The sequence below is a fragment of the Dromiciops gliroides genome, chromosome 1, assembly GCF_019393635.1.
Source record: "Dromiciops gliroides isolate mDroGli1 chromosome 1, mDroGli1.pri, whole genome shotgun sequence".
NCBI lineage: Eukaryota > Metazoa > Chordata > Mammalia > Microbiotheria > Microbiotheriidae > Dromiciops > Dromiciops gliroides.
Window position 1 is genome coordinate 237718539 of NC_057861.1, and position 19831 is coordinate 237738369.

At 40.0% G+C, this 19831-nt stretch overlaps 1 protein-coding gene across 2 annotated transcripts in view; it reads right to left on the reverse strand.

Moving 5' to 3' along the window:
• The window catches only part of TMEM241 (transmembrane protein 241), a 200682-nt gene that overhangs the window by 13178 nt on the left and 167673 nt on the right, over positions 1-19831 (reverse strand). For both annotated transcript variants that reach the window (XM_043976936.1, XM_043976935.1), the window contains one exon: positions 2392-2456. In XM_043976936.1, coding sequence (XP_043832871.1) covers positions 2392-2456 — 65 coding nt within the window. The remainder of the gene's footprint in view (positions 1-2391; positions 2457-19831) is intronic.

Genomic DNA, 19831 nt, shown 5'->3' on the forward strand with positions numbered 1-19831 from the left:
AGGTCAATCATTAACACACTGCTGCTTCTCAAGATTTCCTATTCCTGGGATTGTTAAGGGTTCATACAAATCAATCCACGAATAGAGCTGGGGGTAAATCCCATAATAAATACGAGAAAAACCATGAGAAATGTATCATTTCCTAAGAGTGGAGAATTCCCTAACTCCTTTTACCAAGACAAAGTACAAACCTCAAACACTTATCTGTGAAGGCTTGTGTGATAGAAAGGTATCTTCTACTCTGTATTTATCTTGTATGGTCTCATTTATAGATAGATATATAGACATAGTGATATATAGATATAACTATATTCTAGAAATCTGGCATATATAGTTATATGTAGACATATATATATATTATATTATATTATTATATAGAGATATAACTAACTATTGACCTCCCTGGCTTCCTTTAAGTTCCACCTTCCCACAGGAAGCCTTTCCTAACCCCTCTTAATCCCAGTGTCTTCCCTCTGTTAATCTCTCATTTATGCTGTTCTGTAGCTTGTTTTGGATATATTTGTTTACATGTTGTAACCAAATTAGATTCTATGCTCCTTGACGGCAGGGACTGCTCTTTGACTCTTGTAGTATCCTCAGCTCTTAACATAGTGCCTGGCACATGGTAGACACTTACCATATGTTTATTGGCTGATTGATATAGATTTGATAGGTAGTCTTTCTCATCAGAATGTAAACTCTTTATATGGAAGGAACTGTTGTTGTCTTTCTTCCTATCCCTATCACTTAGTACATGGCCTGGTACATCATAAGTGCATAATAAATGGTTATTGATCATCTAGTGTCATGTACTTTATAAGTATCCGAGGTAGGATTTGAACCTAGGGCTTCCTGGCTCCAAGGCCAGGACTTTATCTTGAATACCACATTGCCTTTTAAATAACAAACACATGGCTTTCAATTAATTCTTTGCATATGGAAAATATCATACCACATTAGCAAGAACCAATTTTAGAAAGACAACTAGAAACCCTGATGTCTATTCTAACTCTGCCATAAGACAATATAATCACGAATTTGTTTTGCTTGCACAAATGTTTAGAGATGTTACAGCACCATGGTGGCCTAGAAAAGACATAGATTGAGAGCCAGAAGGGGCTTCAGAATATCTAGCCCTCTCATTTTACAGATTAGGAAACTGGGAACCCCAAAAGAGAAATGACTTGATTGAGGTCACACGGATAGCAAATGACATAGGTAGGATTTGAACACAGGGCTTTGGATTCTGGAACCAGCGTTCTCCCCTCTCTACCATTTCTGTCTCTTGGAGGAAAAAAAAATCTGAATTTAAGTCCTAGCTCTCTAATTAACTGGCTGTATGACCTTGAGGAAGTCTCTCCATAGCTTGGGGACCTTGTATTCTCACTACAAAATAGGGATAATAAAACCCAGCCTGCCTACCTCACAGGGTTGTTGTGAAGATCATCTGAGATAATGGATGTGAAAGTACTTTGTAAACTGTAAAAATAATCGGTAGGGTATGTTTGTTATTATGCTTGTGACCACAATTAGAAATACATGGCAGTTGCCACAGCTGTTTCCAATAATCCTAAGTAAGGAGGCATAAAAGTCTCCTTCCCCCCATCCCAGGCTGCTTATAGGTAGCTGACAAAAGCAGAAAGAGCCTGGGCCTCAGGCTAGAGCTCAAGATGAGCCATCATTGGGCTATGCTGACAGATCTCTCTGAATGGAGGATCAATCAGGAAACCAAGAGAGCACAGAAAGATAGATGTCTTTATAGCAGATCATCATGGTACTGGGAACCCATGTGTGTTTCTGGTCCCTGGAAAAAGTCTCATGCATTAGGCTATTTTTATAAGCTAACTGATATCTTAGGCTTAGAATGTGCTAAAGTGATGACACCATATGACAAGGTCAGTAGCAACTGTGTCCTTGACCACACCTTCCAAAACCTCTCTTTTGGGACTGCATAGCTCTGGCAATCAGGGTTAATGGGACCCTGACACCAGTGGCCAGCATACCCTCCAGAGTGAATCAAAATTCTCTGGGTGGTTGGGTATAGGATTTTGTGCCTTCTCCTACAGATGAAGAAACCGAGGTTCAGAGAAACCCAAGGTCACAAGAGTAAGAAATGGCAGAATTAGGTTCAAATACAAATGACTTTGTTGTTGTTGTTGTTATTGTTTTTATTACAAATCCAGCACTCATTCTGTACCACACTGCTCGTCACGAATCATGCCATCAAATTCAAATGCCCAATGGCCCTCTCCTATCACCGAATTTACCAAACCAACAGGATCTGGCCCCTGTGCTTGTACAAAATACCAAATCACCAGTGCCCATTTTATTCCTAAACAATGGTACTCGCCAAACCAACAGCCAACTCCCATCCTTAAACAAAATACTTACCAAGCCACCATTGCAATGTCCAGGACTGTGTCAAACAGCAAAATCGAAAAACCAGCTGTCATAACCTGCAGAAACAATTTTAAGAAAAGGTCTAAGTGGAGCATCTAGGTGGCACAGTGGATAAAGCACCAGTCTTGGATTCAAGAGAACCTGAGTTCAAATTCGGCCTCAGACACTTGACATTTATTAGCTGTGTGACCCTGGGCAACTCATTTAACCCTCATTGCCCCGCAAAACAAACCAAAAAAAAAAAAAGAGAAAAGAAAGAAAAGGTGTAAGTGACATCTGGCTTGTCCTTTCTCATGGACTCAGTTTAGTTCCATGCGGTAACACAGCATCCTTCCTTCTCATTTCCTGCCCCTCTTCCACATCCACCTCCCTCTGGTCCTTTGGCCCTACCTGTGATTCAGGTCATAATTGTGCATTTAATATTGCTTCTGAATCATTATTCTATGCACAGAATTTTTACATTTACTGATTCCTAGCAGCACATTAGGTGCTGAAAATGCCCTTTGCCAAGTTGTTTGGGATAAATGAAGGAGCACAAAGGACTCTGAGATCAATTTTCTTGCTTCTGAACTTTACTAGTTATTCTGTTGAGGATTTGTTTACCATGACTGGGTATACTTATTTCTACCTTCCAAGAAAGACAAACAACACAACAAAGAATTCCTTTCTTCAAAAACAAACAAAAGCCACTCTCCTAGAAAGCACTCAGTTGGGTTGTTAACTAGGATCTAAATAAACTAAAGCCACAACGTGTAGAAACATAGCCCTACACTAGAAGTAGAAAAGGGACTTTGGATTTTTAAAAAATAGCTCTTGCCAACACTTAAGAGTCTCTGACTGGCATTTAGGCCCCTTCTAGCCCCTCTCTCCTAAAAGGGGGCATGTGGTTTCTACTTACCACTTCCCATATCACACATGTCTCTAGGAAGGGCCTTTTATTAAAAGTGCTCATTTCTATCTTGTCTAACTTGTATAGAATTAATCTCCAGGACACAGTAATTTTAAGAGGCCCAACAATGCTTTGTAACATGTAGACCAGTAGCTCTGAATTATGTTTTACAAAGTATCTGTCCACCTGCCATTGTCCATAGCACATTCTCTTGCCCTCTACATGTCTGTTCTAAGGGTTTACAGGTTATAATGGGAAGAGTATATTAACTTACCAAGTTACCAAGTATGCAAGCTTCCAGAAGTCGGGGGAGAAAAAAACAGTTTCTCTACTTCTTCATTGGGCAGCCAAAATGGGGAAATGGATAGAACACCAGGCCTAGAATCAGGAAGACCTGAGTTCAAATCTATACTCAGGCACTTACTAGCTGTGTGACCCTGGGCAAGTGATTTAAACCTATGTCTCTGTTTCCTCATCTGTAAAATGAGCTGGAGAAGGAAATGGCAAACCTCTCTAGTATCTCTGACAAGAACCCAAAATGGGGTCATGAAGAATTGGACAGGACTGAAGTGACTGAACAGCAACTCCTTAATTAGCAGAAAATTATCTTGTTGTTGTTGATAAAGAGGCTCCAACTGGACCCATATGTCTTCAGGTAGGCTCACAGTGGAAAGTAAAGGATGAATGTAAGACTTTTTGAAGGGTCAAGGAAAGAATTTGGTGGCTGTTAGGGTGCCCAGTTTGGAACTTGATCAATTACTGTTGTATTATTATTGAACATTTTATGTCAATGCCTTGTTTCACCAGTGAGAAAGAAAAGATCTTAACCAGGTTTTGCTTCTTCTATACTCTTTATACCCAATGTCTAGCCCAGTACTAGTCATACAGGGTGTCCCAAAAGACTTAGTTCAATTTCAAGCTCTTAAAGCCTATTAAAAAAACTATGTACTGGAGACTAATTCTGTACAAATAAGGCAAGATGAAAATGAGCACTTTTAATAAAATTCCCTCCCTAGAAACATATGTCTCTATTAAAGCTGGGGCACTATGTATAGTAGACGCTTAAATGCCTCTAGAATTAAATTAGTGACTGGTTAAGAGAAAGAATCCAATCTACTATAGTTACTACTGTAAAATTAAAACAAACAGCCTGTTTTACATTCAGATCATTAAAATGCTGATTAGATCTGTAGGAATTTTAGGCAATAAGAAGTTGTTTGTATTAACTTGGGTTTTCTCCCTTCCTTTGCAGAGTTCCAAGTAAGGCAGCTGAATTATACTAGAAAAGGCACTGGACTGGGGGGTTCAAGGAAGTTTGGGTTTGAATCTTGGCTCAGCTATTGTATACCTGTGTATTGTTGGGAAAGACCTTTAATCTCTCTGAGCTGAGCCTCTGGGTCCTCATTTGTAGAATGAGAGGGTTGGGCTACACTGGGGGATCTTAACTGGGTTTTTAAAAATAATTTTGATAATTCTATTTCCCTAAAATTGGTTTCCTTGGTAATTATAGTTTATTATATTTAATTATATTTATTTTTATTTATATTTGTAATTATATTTAATTATATTTAAAAAACACTGTTCTGTTTCTCAATGGCAGGATGTGGGCGGGAGAAAATGCAGATATGAAAATAAAATTGGATTTAATAAACAAATAAATAAACATGATTAAGAGAAGTGGCCCAAATGCTTCGACAGACTGCCATGATTTAAAAAAATAAATAAATAAAGAACTCAGACTACACCATCCTAAGATTCATTATAGTTCTATGGGTAATAAACCCATAACTGAAGTACCCTTGTCTGACTTTTTACCTTCATTATCACAAAAACAGATGTGAAAAAAGGGATGGGGGGTGGGGACAGCTTTTTCTAAAGGGGAAATATCAGCATATAGTGTTGAGAGAATAGGGTTAATTCTCAGTGATTTAAGAATTGATTAACCAGTTTGTGGACGAACCAGGCCCCTGACTGCTGCCACAACTTCTACTTCTTTCCACCTCTCCTGCTGCCTAATCTCTACATGTATCATGGCCAGTCCACATGACCGCTGGAGGATTTGCCACAAATAAGTTACAGAGGCCACATGTTGGCAAATATGGTAAGAAGTGCAGAAGCTTAGTGGGGTATAAAGTTGAAGCTATTAGCCGAGAGTGGATGATTCCCTTTCTTCCCATTATCTATGGATTTCAATTAGTCATGCACACATTAGCATGGAGATTGAGTTGGCTATATTCCCAATGGATTATGAAGCAGCTTCCCTTTCTTGAAGCCCCAGGACTTCATGAAAAGAAGCAGGATTGAATTAATCTGATCCAGAGGCAAAGAGGAGAGAGGAGAGGGGAGAATGGCTGCATTGGGGGAAAAGGAAAAACTTGGTTCTATCCCTACCACCAAAAAACCCCCCAAAATAAAAACCACCCCAAATGGATATGAAAGTAGTTAAAACAGATTATAAAGGACAAACTAAAAACTGCTATAATTAAGGAAAACCGTAATGTGACTAATAAAACCTGCTAATCTAACACACTACCTCTGTCACCCCCAGCCTTGGGGGAAACACAATCCTGTCCAACTCTGCCACGGTCTATGGCCTGGATGATTAGATGATTACTTCAAATGAGGGACCCTGGTGGTCAGTGGCAAAGTAGTGATAATTGGTATTATCCTGGTGGTCAATGACAAAGTGGTTATAATTGATATTATTCCTACAGGCTATTTTAGGGAGCTAATAATAATTAATAAAGGCTTATGATCAGTATGACTCCTCAAAACCTATAAAAAGAGTTCAATTCTCCTTGGAACACTGGGAAATGTGAGATATAAGACCAAATCTCAGTTCTCATTTAAGGGTCCAAATTTACTATGGGAAGCAGAGACAACTTGGGTGACCCAAGAGTATCTCTGGCAAGGCTGGTTTCTATTTAGCCTATGGGCAAGCACTGTGGAAACACCATAGTCAAGGGAAGGGTACTTAACCCTGTTTAGAGATTATAATGTAACTGTACTAGCCAACATAAAATTATTATAATAATACCGTGCATGTCATTACTTATAATATTTCAATGAGACTGTGAACTCATCAACATTGATACTCCTTTCATTCATTCAGATCAAATCCATCCACATCTGCCCATACTGAGTAATACCAAGCCTGGCCATGTCCTTCCATAAGTCAGCTAGAGGGGTCCTCCTTTGGGGCTGAGGGCCTTCCTCAGCTCCCCTTGATCTTGTTTGCACACAAGCTGTTCAACAGTTATCTCTTGCTATTCTTACATTAAGAGCTCTTTTTCCGCCCAACTTATATGCAGTGAATAAAGCATTGGACTTGCAGTCAGGGGGCGGAGCCAAGATGGCGGAGAGGAAGCAGCAAGCTGCCTGAGCTCTCCTTCTGTTCCCTCAAAACAAACATTAAATCAAGCCTCTGGACGGATTCTGAAACTACAGAACCTGCAAAGAGACAGAGAGACACAGTCCTCCAACCAGAGATAATTTAGAAGACTTCAGGAAAAGGTTGGTCTGACTCGGGCAAAAGGGAGGCCCAGCGCAGGGCAGCAACCCAGCGCCGAGGGGGTCGGGGCAAGTCAGCAGGAGCTGCGGGCCACAGCCGAACAACTGAGGCTCCCGGAACCTGGGACTTGCAGTCAGGAAGATCTGAATTGGAACCTGCCTCAGACACTTACTAGCTGTGTGAGCCTCAGCAGGTAACTCGGCTTCTGATTGCCTCAGTTTCCTAATATGCAAAATGGGAACAATAATAATACTGACCTTACAGGGTTGTGAGGACAGAATGAGTTAACATATATATAGTAATTTGAAAACCTTGAAGCACTGTATAAATGCTAGCTCATTATTAGTATTATTATTGTTATCTTCAATTATTAAGAAACTATGGTATTCTGGGGGCAGCTAGGTGGCACAGTGGATAAAGCACTGGCCCCGGATTCAGAAGGACCCAAGTTCAAATCTGGCCTGAGACACTTGACACGTACTAGCTGTGTGACCCTGGGCAAGTCACTTAACCCTCATTGCCCCGCAAGGAAAAAAAAAAAAGAAACTATGGTATTCCATCAAGTCAATAAGCATTTATTAAGCACCTGCTATGTTCCAAGCACTGTACCAAGGGCAGGGGATATCACAGGCATGTGTTACTGGAAGAAAAATAGGTTTATAAAGATGGGTTTTTACTTCAGGGAGAATCTTAAGGACATTTAAGAACTGTGTATATTTTCAAAGTGCTTCAGAGTACAGTTATCCCCTTCAACATCTTGACTTTCCCCACCAAGGTTTTATCAAGGGTCAGCATAAAAAATTAAATGGGAATTTTGGGGGAGTTTTTCAGAAGCCACAGAGGATACATGAAGGCCAGCAGATAGCACAGAAAAAGTTTTAAAATTCAGAAATGCATAAAATATATGTATGGTGTTGTATAATAGCAATGTATTTTATCTTCTAATACCATAGTAATTCAGGCTTCTTCTTTAGAACCAAATGAGGGCCAAAAATGTTATGTTAATTTTCCAGATCTTGGGGGTTGCTGTGCCCCTAACTCCCATCGATATGGAAGGGATAACTGTATTTTGACTAACCAGATGGAATGGGGCAGGTAAAAAACTAAGATCAGATCCCCCAAATGAACTATTTAGCTACACAATCACATGCAGGCCAGCCACAGGCTTTCTGACCACCAGAAGCTGTACTTATACCACAATTAAGAGGAAATCTTATCTGTGCCACCTAGAAGCTGCCTACTCCTGAGGATGCCGACTCTACCTGTATTTCTTCTTATCTTTAAATAAACCATAAGTCTGCCAGAGGCCCTCCTTTGGGGCTGAGGGCCTTCCTCAGCTTCTCTTGATCTTGTTTGCACACAAGCCATTCAACAGTTATCTCTTGCTATCCTTACATTAATAACTCTTCCCCCCCCCAACTTATATGCAGTTAATAAGGCATGGGACTTGGAGTCAGGAAGATCTGAGTTGGAACCTGCCTCAGACTTTTACTAGCTGTGTGAGCCTCGGCAGGTCACTTGGCCTGTGATTGCCTCAGTTTCCTAATATGAAAAATGGGCATATATGGTGACAACTGTTCAGAGCACTGCCTGAAAATGAGACAAACCAAATTCCAACAATTCCAAGAGTAGCCTCCTCTCTGTTCTTCACATACAACACCCTGTCCCCCATCTCTTTGCCTTTTTGATGTCATTCACTCATGACCAGAAAGGGCTCCCTCCTCACCTCAAACTTACAGAATTCTTCTCTTTCTTGAAGATGCAGCTCAAACATAACCTTCTATGTCATCCCCTCACCTGTCAGTGACCTCCCTCCCAAACTACCTTGTATTTAACTACTTTGAATTTATCTGCATTTATTTACTTTTCATTTATTCTACATATAATATATATGCCCTTGCTGTCTCCCCTCCCCCTGTAACGTAAGTTCTTTATGAGTAAATCATTTCATTTATTGTGGTTGTATCTCCAGAGCCTAGCACACAGTAGGTGCTTAATAAATGCAGATAGGAAAAAAATAAATACAGATAGGTAGTACAGTGGATAGAATTCCAGGCCTGGATTCATGAAGATCTTTCTTCCTCAGTTCAAATACGGCCTCAGACACTTACTAGCTATGTGACCCTGGGCAAGTCACCTAACCCTGTTTGTCTCATTTTCTCCATCCATAAATTGAGCTGGAGAAGGAAATGACAAACCATTCCAGTATCTTTCACAAGAAAACCCCAAATGGAGTCATGAAAGATCAGAAATAACTGAAAAATGACAAAACAACAATAACAATAAATGTTTATGGGTTGATTGATTGAGGATAGAAAACTAGAAATAGGTATGTCTGCAGGACTCCAGTCCAAATCATTAGGGGCCAGATAGTCAATGACAGCTGAGATCTCAAAGCATAATAACCTAAACTAGGCACAGTCAATGTACTAAGAGAAAAAGGCAAGGGAATGTACAGAAACATTACCTAATCCCCATTCTCCCTCCCCCAACACCTTCTTTTTTAATTTCCTGGCTGAAGCTCACCAGGCCACCTACACAAAATGTTCATCACCATGGCACTGGTTTTCAGTCCCTGAAAATAGAATAAACTTCCCTGATTCAATCAGCTGTTGATGGCTGATACAGACTGGTTAGCCCCTCAACCAACTGATCTATCTCCACTATCAAATATAAAATCCTCTGCTTGGTTAATAAAGTCCTTCACAACTTAGCCCCTTCTTACTTTTCCAATCTTCTTACATTTCACTCCTGTCTTTGAACTCTAAGATCCAGTCACACAGGTCTTCTTGCAGGTCTTCAAACATACCACTCCACCTTCTGAGTCCACAACTTTTCTTTTTCTTTCTTTCTTTTTTCTGGGTGAGGCAATGAGGGTTAAGTGACTTGCCCAAGGTCACACAGCTTGTAAGTGTCAAGCGTCTTAGGCCACATTTGAACTCAGGTCCTCCTGAATTCAGGGCTGATGCTTTATCCACTGTGCCACCTAGCTGCCCGCTCTGAGTCCATGACTTTTCACAGGTGGTCCCCTGTCCCTGCAATACTCCCCCTCTGCCTCCTGGCTTCCTTGAAGACTCAATTTAAATCCCACCTTTCCCCATCAACCCCCACTGCAGGTGCCTTTCCTTTGAGCCTGCCTTCAAGTTACACTATACTGTACAGATCTTGTACATACAAGATTGTTTGCATCATCTCCTCCATTAGAATGTGAGCTCCTTACAGGCAGCAGCCAAGTTTTTGCTTTTCTTTGTATCCTCAGTGTTTACCTAACACAATGCCTAGTGCATAGTAGGTACCTAATAAATGATTCTTGGCTTCCATCTGCTGCTTGTTGCTGGTAGGCCAGATAAATACAAGACGGGCCCATAGAACTGAGTAGAGAGTTGCAAAGTATGGCTAGATAGAAGGAGGGGAGGACAGAGAAGAAGAAAGCAAGACAGGATCCTTTTTTTCTGTCACAAGTTGGAATTAGACTTATGTCTTTAAGACCTGATCAATTTCAAGATCTATGTCTTGCTGCTTATTAACTAGAGATCCATTAGTTTCTTTCTTTTTGTCCCTTTTTTTAGGGGGGTGGGGCAGGGTAATGAGGGTTAAGTGACTTGTCCAGGGTCACACAGCCAGTATGTGTCAAGTATCTGAGGTCAGATTTGAACTCAGGTCCTCCTGAATCCAGGGCCAGTGCTTTATTCACTGCACCACCTAATTGCCCCCATTAGTTTCAACAAAGCTTTCTGGCCTAGATTCAATGATCTCCTGGTACACCCCAAAGCCAAGGCAAACCCCACTCCAGGTATTTGGAGGGGAACTCAGAGAGCTCAGGCAGGTTCCTGCCTTTTCTCTGCCATCTTTAAAAACAAGAGAGGTTGAAAATTTTATCACTGGAGGATATTTCAAGGACCATCCAAGTCAAATCATTCATTTCACAAATAAAAAATTGAGATCTGAGATGTTGAGTCCCTTTGACATGGTCACATCATAGATAAATCACATTATAGGAAAATCAAACATAGAAAAAAATTGTATAATAAGATATGAGGTCAGAAAACAAGTGGCCAGTTGGTGGATAGAATGCTGGGCCTTGAGACAGGCAGAACTGAATTCAAATATGGCCTCAGATATTTACTAGCTATGTCACCCTGGGCAAGTCACTTCACTCTATTTGCCTTAGTTCTCTCATCTGTAAAGCAAACTGGAAAAGGAAATGAAGTCACAAAGAGTTGGTCACAGAAGAATGTGCTGAGATCATTTTCCAACCAAGGACAGCTTGGAAGGTCGGAAGCAGGGGGCTGCCGTGCTCACAATCTGGTGAGAGGGCTGAGCCCTTGGCAAGGAGGAGATTGTAGGGGTCTCTGCTAGTGCCAAGGTGGAGTTTGAGTTTTTCACCCCTGTTGGGAACCAGGAAGTAGGCTTAAGTAGCAGTGGCCCAGGTGTGGGAGGAGCACACGGTCTTCAGAGCTAACAAAAACAGCACTCGAAGTTTTGCTGTCTGTTTAATTAGCAAGTTGGCCTGGGGCTATCTATGGACCAGGAAACAGGCCAGGTGAGTGGAAACCCTGCCCCTCCTTAAATCATTGCAGCTGGGACCCCCTGAAGCTTGGGACAGTACAGCTTGGAAACAGTGCCCCACTTTAAGGAGCTAGAAGTCAAGTAAAAGATAGGCAAGATGAGCAGACAGAGAAAGGTGAGGACCATAGAAAGCTTCTTTAGTGACAAGGAAGATCAAGATGCACCCTCAGAAGAGGATAGCAACATCAGGGCTCCTATATCCAAAGCTTCCAAGAAAAAATATGAATTGGTCTCAGGCCATATTGGCTCTCAAAAAGTACTTTGAAGATAAAGTCAGAGAAGTAGAGGAAAAAATTGAAAAAGAAATGAGGGTGATGCAGGAAAGACATGAGAAAAAAGTCAACAGCTTGAAAAGCCAAATGGAAAAGCTCTCTGATGAAAATAATTGCCTAAGAATTGGGACTGAACAAATGGAAGCTAGTGACTTTATGAGAAACCAAGACACAATAAAGCAAATCCAAATGAATAAGAAAAGAGGGCAATGTGAAATATTTTCTTGGAAAAACTGCTGACGTGGAAAATAGATCCAGGAGAGATAATTTGAAAATTACTGGACTACTTGAAAACCATGATCAAGGAAAGCGCTTAGACATCATCTTCCAAGAAATTGTAAGGGAAAATTGCCATGATATTTTAGAAGCAGAAGGTAAAACAGAAATTCAAAGAATCCACTAATCACCTCCGGAAAGAGATCCCAAAAAAGAAAACTCCCAGGAATATTATAGCCAAATTCCAGAGCTCCCAGGTCAAGGAGAAAATATTGCAAGCTGCCAAAAAGAAAGAATTCAAGAACTGTGGAGCCCTAGTCAAGATAGCACAAGATCTAGCAGCTTCTACATTAAAGGACCAGAGGGCATGGAATATGATATTCCAGAGGGCAAAGGAATCGGTATTACCAAGAATCACATATCCAGCAAAACTGTGTATAATCTTTCAGAGGAAAAAAGGGGATTTCAATGAAAAAGGGGACTTTCAGGTATTCATGATGAAAAGACCTGAACTGAATCAAAAATTTATTATTTAGTTTCCAATAGCCATTGGACAAAGCACCCACCCCGGACCCAGGAAGACCCCAGCCCCAATCTGGCCTCAAACACAAGACACTCACCCACTGTATGACCCCAGACATGTCACCCAACTCCAACTACTCCACAAAAAGAGATAAACAAAAAATAAATACTTTGCAAATATCATCCCTTCATAATCAATTCCCACTTGTGCCCTCTGTCTAAATTTATTTCTATCATCTGCCCTAATACTGAGAAAGCTCTTATGGGTTAGATGTATCATTTTCTGTGTAGGAATATAAACAGTTTAACCTTTAACATCTCTCTTAATTTATTTTTCCTGTTTACCTATTTATGGTTCTCTAGGGTCTTGCATTTGAAAGTAAAATTTTCCATTCAGTTCATGTCTTTTCATCATGAAACTGATATTGATTGAACACAGACTTAAAAAGAAAAAAAAGAGTACTTGTGGACTGTACATATATAACCTATATCAGATTAGTTGCTGTCTTATGGAGGGCGAGGAAAGAGAGGAAGGGAGAAAAATCTGGACCTCTAAATCTTATGAAAATGAATGTTGAAAACTACCTTTAACAAACAGAAGAACATTGTACACAGTATCATCAACATTGTATGTTGATCAACTGTGATAGACTAGATTCTTCTCACCAATGCAATGGTACAGGAGAGTTCCAGGGGACTCATGATGGAAGGGGATCTCCAAATCCAGAAGAAAAAAAAAAGAACTGTGGAGTATGGATGCTGATTGAACAATACTATTTCTTTTGTTTTTTCTATTTTGAGGTTTTTCCTCATTGCTCTGATTCTTCTCCTATAACAGGACTAATGCAGAAATATGTTTAATGTTATTATACATATATTTTATAAATATATATGTATAATATTATTACACATACATATATATGTATATATACGTGTATGTATATATATATATATAAACCTATTTCAGATTACCTGCTGTCTAGGGGAGGGGGAGGGAGGGAGGGAGGGAGGGAGGGAGGGAGTGAGAAAAATCTGAAATTGGAAAGCTTGTATAAACAAATGCTGAGAACTATCTTTACATGTAACTGGAAAAAACAATAAAATACTTTTATCAGAAAAAAAAAAGAAAACTACCTTTACATGTTTATTATTATTTTTTTTTTAGTGAGGCAATTGGGGTTAAGTGACTTGCCCAGGGTCACTCAGCTAGTAAGTGTCTGAGGCCAGATTTGAACTCAGGTACTCCTGACTCCAGGGCCAGTGCTCTATCCACTGCACCACCTAGCTGCCCCTACTACCTTTACTTGTAACTGAAAAAGTAAATGTTTGTTAAAAACAAACAAACAAACAAAACCCCTCCAAGTTGGATTAACACCAGTTAGCCTACAAGAAGTTCTGTCCCCCTCAGACACATTCTCAGGGTCACCCTATAAATTCCATAGCACTCAGGCTATCTGAATTGTCTCACAATAGAGAGAGCTCAATTATGCCTACATCCCAATGAGCCAGCTTTGTTATGACTTCGGATATTTATTTAGGGAAATATGCTTTTGTTTTCAGGATTCTATTTCCTGCTGCTTAAGATTCCCTCAGCTCAGACTGGGAAGTTAACATAGAACCAACAGATGACTGGACATTATACTAGCAGCCTGAACTTCTGTGGGGGAGGAGAGCCTGGCATTCTGAGAGTCTGCTCAGCCTGCTTCATGGGAGTTTTTCCCAACCCTGGAAGCAAATATCCCTCTTCTCGTTTCCTAGAGGAAGAAACAGTCGTGGCAATGTGGACTGTGGCATGGGCAGTAAATAAGGCCAGAGCTGGAAAGAGGCCTGACCTGGTGCTAGAAGAACGCTGGGCTGGGAGGAAGATCTGAGTGCTCCTCCTGGCAATGCCACTCACTGGCCTATGGGAAAAGTTTTCTCACCTAGAAAATGAGGAAGTTGACCAAGGTGAACCAAGAGGTTCCTTTCAACTGTGACATTTTATGATCCTCTGTCCCCATGCTTGCTATTTCGCCATTTCATGCCCAATCATAGAGCCTAGCTGAGTCTCCCGATTCCCTCTCTAGTGCCTTCGTGTCTCATGATCCCTGCCCGGTGCCCTAGATGGCCATGAGCAGAAACGAATAACTCTCCCACCACATCTGAACAACACAGGCCTCCCCAGCCATAGGCTGGGAGTTGCCAAAAATATCAGAACTCAATACAATGTGTCAGCCATGCTGCTTTGAACTTCCTGCCTTTGTCAACAGATGTCACAACCTCAATGTTATTTGAACAGATTTGGGTGTTTAAAGTAGATCAGATTTTGTTTTTTAAATATTCATTTGGTCCCAAGACAAATTCCGTTTTTAAGGGGAGGGGGGAGGGGACAGACCCTGAGTCAGGTGTTTGGGGGAGTTGGATTGTCTTTTATGGGAAATGTGTGTCTGAGACTGAAGTGATTGCTTAGAGAAACTTTGTCGCACCCTAAGGAAGTGGTTTAGGGTATAGAGCTGGAAGGGACCTTGGACATCATCCAGTCTGACCCTTTCATTTTACAGTTGAGAAAGGCTCAGAGTCTCTTCCCCATGACCACAAAGGAAGGAAAGGAAATTTCCCAGCGCCTTCCCCCAACCCCCAAATACTGGCTAGGTTTTATTTAAGCTGATAATAAATGCAAAGGACTTGTATCCAAGTCCATAAACAGTCAAGACAAATATTCTTCCCTCTCCTGTAAGCCCTGCCTCCACAGGATCCTGTGTGGGCCTCTAGACTTAAAGTAATCCCCTGAGTGGAGGGTTTTGACCCTGAGGAGGAAGCATGCTTTGTTGCTGGAGAGTCAAGCAACCTTCTCCTCCAGTGGGCCTCACTGCCTCCAGAAACCCAGATAATCCTTCAAATTTAGGTGATTACCCCAGAGTTGAGAAGCCCTTGTTCAGAGAGCTAGAGTGAAGTCCTTTCTCAGACATGTACAGTCCATGCATCTCATAGTACCTCTGAAGGCAGGGTCTGGGTTTTATGTTCTACATCATGGCTCTAAGGGAAGGTTCTTGGCGTCTGTCAAAGAGCCAACTCAAAACTGAGTGATGCTCTTGTTTAGTCTTGTCCAACACTTTGTGACCTTGTGGACCATAGCACGCCAGCCTTTCTATCCTCCACTATCTCTGAAGGCCTGTCCAAGCTCACGTTTATTGCTTCCATGATACTATCCATCCATCTTATCCTCTGCCATTCCCTTTTCCTTTTACCTTCAATCTTAAATTTTCAATCCAATTAAGTAATACACAACACTTAACACTTAGGGCTAGGCCTGCATCCATGGCTTGACATCAGTTTCCATTTCTGGGACTCCCTAAATCATGCTGATTTCTTCATCAGTTTTTAAAGCCTCTACCTTCAGCTTAGATTCTCTAAAAGACCTGACATACAGCAAGATAAACAGTTCCACGTCTTCTGTACTGATCTTGGATATCTGCCAGGGCAGAAGATTTCTATTCTCCAAGGAGTCAACTGTCAAGCAAGACCTCCCTGTTCTTTTCCTTCAGGAGTCAGCAAACTGATGTCAGTATAAGTCTGGATGATGAAATATATTTGTTGTGAAGCTATTTTGCACCTTCAAAAATGGGTTTTAAAAAGGTTCAGTCTGTATTTTTTAAAATTACATTCTGGCAGCTTTGTATTTTGTAATCCCAGTCTCCTTCAAAAATCTGCTCATAAGGAAAAAACAGATGTACATCGAAAGAGCTAAATCAATATTTGTTCATTGATCGACTGTAGCTCAGAAGTTGGCTGATCTTAGGTGTGAATGTTGCTAAGCCACAATTGGATATCTCCACAAGTCCATTATTAGTATTATTCATGATAGCTCATACCTTTTGCAAATAGTTCTCAAAAGTCAGTGGAGCTGAAAAAGCACTACACTTCAAATCAGAAGAGGTGGATTCGAATTCTGCCTCCAATTTTTAATACCTGTGTTGCTGTGGGAAAGTCACTAAACCTCTCACCCTTTGTGTCTTCAGCTATAAAAATGGAGATGACTCCTAAACCACCTATCTTACACAGATATTGTAAGCACAGTCAAATGTGTCACATGCTTTATAAACTTTCTGGGTTTCCACTGTCACTATCATTCAAGGGGAAAACCAGCAAAGACTGAATTAGAGAAGAGGAGGAAGAAAGCTTGGAGCTGGTTGGGCAAACACTGAGAAGTGTTTTTTCCAACTGGGAAAAAGAATGATGGTGTTTTAGGCTGGCAAGCAGATTGTATGCGGCCATATTTCTTTCAACTTCTGCCAAATTACAGGGAAGGGAAAAGAAGAGATCTGGGAAAGGACCTAAAAGCTTGTGGGCAATGACTTTAATAGAAACTTAGGGGTGAGGAGAGTCATTGTATTCATTTTCTAAATGCAACCTTCTTTATCCAAAGTTGCCTATTAGAGCATTTGATGTCAAACTGGCTGGAGCAATGGAGCAATAAATATGCCCTCCTGAAGATTCTTAAGTGAATCAGGAGACTCCTTTCATTGTAGAGGTGGAAGCCTATGGGTGGGGAATACTGAATATACCATAGGCACCAAAGACAAATTGGTTAGCTTTACTGAACTGTTTTTGTCTCCTTTTTTAATCTTGTAAGAGATGGCTTTATGAGGAAGGAAATAAATAAATAAATAGATGAATGAATAAAAAAATAAACAAATAAATGTGTGTACACATATATTTATTTGTGTACACACATACATATGTGTATGTATGTGCATGTATGTATATGTATATCCATAGGTGGATATACATTTATTTCTTTTTAATAGTATTTTATTTTTTTCAGTGACATGTAAAGACAAATTTTAACATTCATTTTTTTTTTAGTGAGGCAATTGGGGTTGTGACTTGCCCAGGGTCACACAGCTAGTAAGTGTTAAGTGTCTGAGGCCGGATTTGAACTCAGGTACTCCTGACTCCAGGGCCAGTGCTCTATCCACTGTGCCACCTAGCTGCCCCTTAACATTCATTTTTTAAAAAAATTTTGAGTTCCAAATTTCCTGCCTCCTTCATTTCCCCTCTCCCTAAGGTGGTAAGCAATTTGATATAGGTTATATATATGCAATCATGAAAAACATATTTCCATATTATTCATGTTGTGAAAGAAGAAACAGAGCAAAAGAAAAAAAATGTGAAAAAGAAAAAGTGAAAATAGTATGCTTCAATCTGCATTCAGACTCCATCAGTCCTTTCTCTGGAAGTAGCTAGCATTTTTCATCATAAGTCCTTTGGAATTGTCTTAGATCACTGTATTGCTGAGAATAACTAAGTCATTCGTAGCTGATCATCACAATTTTGCTATTAATGTCTATAATGTTCTCCTGGTTCTGTTCACTTCACTCAGTATTAGTTCATGTAAATCTTTCCAAGTTTTTCTGAATTCCACCTGCTTATCATTTCTTATAGCACAATAGTATTATCATAACTTGTTCAGCCATTCCCCAATTGGTGGGCATCCCTCAATTTCTAATTCTTTGCCATCACAAAAAGAGCTGCTTTAAATATTTTTGTACATAAAGGTTCTTTCTTCTTTTTATTTTATCACTTTGGGATATAGACCTGGTAGTGTTATTGCTATATCAAAGGGGACACAGTTTTATAGCACTTTGAGCATAATTCAAAATTGCTCTTCAAAATGGTTGGATCAGTTCACAACTCTACCAAAAGTGCATTAGCATCCCAATTTTTAGAAGCAAGTGTGATACAAAAAACCCACAATTAAAATAAAATATTCATAAAAGAGAATCAAGAAGAAAAGGGGAATGAATATTCAAGAGTGAGTAGAAGTATTGATTAATCAGGAATTAATATTTACAATGCTTCACATTTAGGCAGTATTTCATGGTTTACAAAGTCATCACTTTACCACAACACTTTGGGATGGGTAGTGCAAAGTAATAACATCCTCATTTTCCAAAAGAGTAAACTGAAGCTCAGAGAGCTAGACTTTTTTGCCATTTTCATTTTGGGAAGTCACATAGTGGGAGGAGGCATAGAAAGATTTTGAGCAGGATTACAGATATGATCATTATTTTTCCCCAAAGATTTACTGAGCTTCCCTAGTACAGTGGAGGGCAAGTCATCTTTCCAGTCACCCGGGTTTTCATAACTTCAATGTCCTCTTCATCTTCTCACTTTTCCTCACCTCACATCTATAAAAACAATCAGCTGCCAGACTCCAGTGATTCTACTTCTGCTTCTCCCATCTGTCTCCTCATTACAAACATGGCCACAACCATAATGCAGGCCCTCATCACCTCTGGACTATGGCAATAGCCTGCTGATTGATCCCCTGCCTCAAGTTCCTCCCCACTTTATATTCATTCTCCATACAATTGTCAAAATGATTTCCTTGAAGTGCAGGTCTGACAATGTCATTCCCTTACTCAATAAACCCTAATATCAAATATTATTTCATCTAGATCATCCTGTTTTTATTTGTTTTGTGTAAGTTTTATAATGTACATAATTATTAGAGAAATAGTATATAATTTATACACATGCATATATATGTGTATATGTATATTATATACAGTGATATTGGAAATGCATGTTTAAAAATTTTTTGCGAATAAGAGTGATCAAAGAAATTGGGAGACCACAATTTTTTTGTTTTTGTTTTTGTGAGGCAATGAGGGTTAAGTGACGTGCCCAAGGTCACACAGTAAGTGTCAAGTGTCTGAGACTGGATTTGAACTCAGGTCCTCTTGAATCCAGAGCCAGTGCTTTATCCACTGCGCCGCCTAGCTGCCCCCTGAGACCACTAATCTAGATGCATGAATTGCTTACTTTTATGATTTAGTGGCCCCAGATATATCATTCATTTGAGTCCTTCACATCAATTATATTATTAATTTAAAAGAAAGGGCATGGAGTAGCTAGGTGGCACAGTGGATAAAGCACCAGCCCTGGATTCAGGAGGACTTGCATTTAAATCTGGCCTCAGACACTTGACATTTACTAGCTCTGTGACCCTAGGCAAGTCATTTAACCCTCATTGCCCTGTGCCAGAGAGAGAGAGAGAAAGAGAGAGAGACAATAGAAAAATGCATAAATGCCATGGGACCACTGCTTATATTGATTTCACAGACTAGAATCTGATGGGATGTGACCAATACCACCTCATAGGTCAATTTCATGTAGTTATAATAGGTTTTCACTGTCATATTTCAAGGGATGTGATTGGACCTGCCTTATATCCAAATCCATGTAATAATGAATAGGAAATAATGGAGCTCAACTTTATTTAAATGCTGCTCAGAGAAAATTCAATCTGATACATGTCATATGAATTGAAGGTTATAAGATCTAATTAAATAAGCTGGGAAGCAGAAAATAATATAAGCATATACCTGTGTTGAAAGAGATTTGACAACTTCTTCACTTGGCAACCAGTCAAAATGTGAAGAGTAATTATATAGTGGCTTATGACCA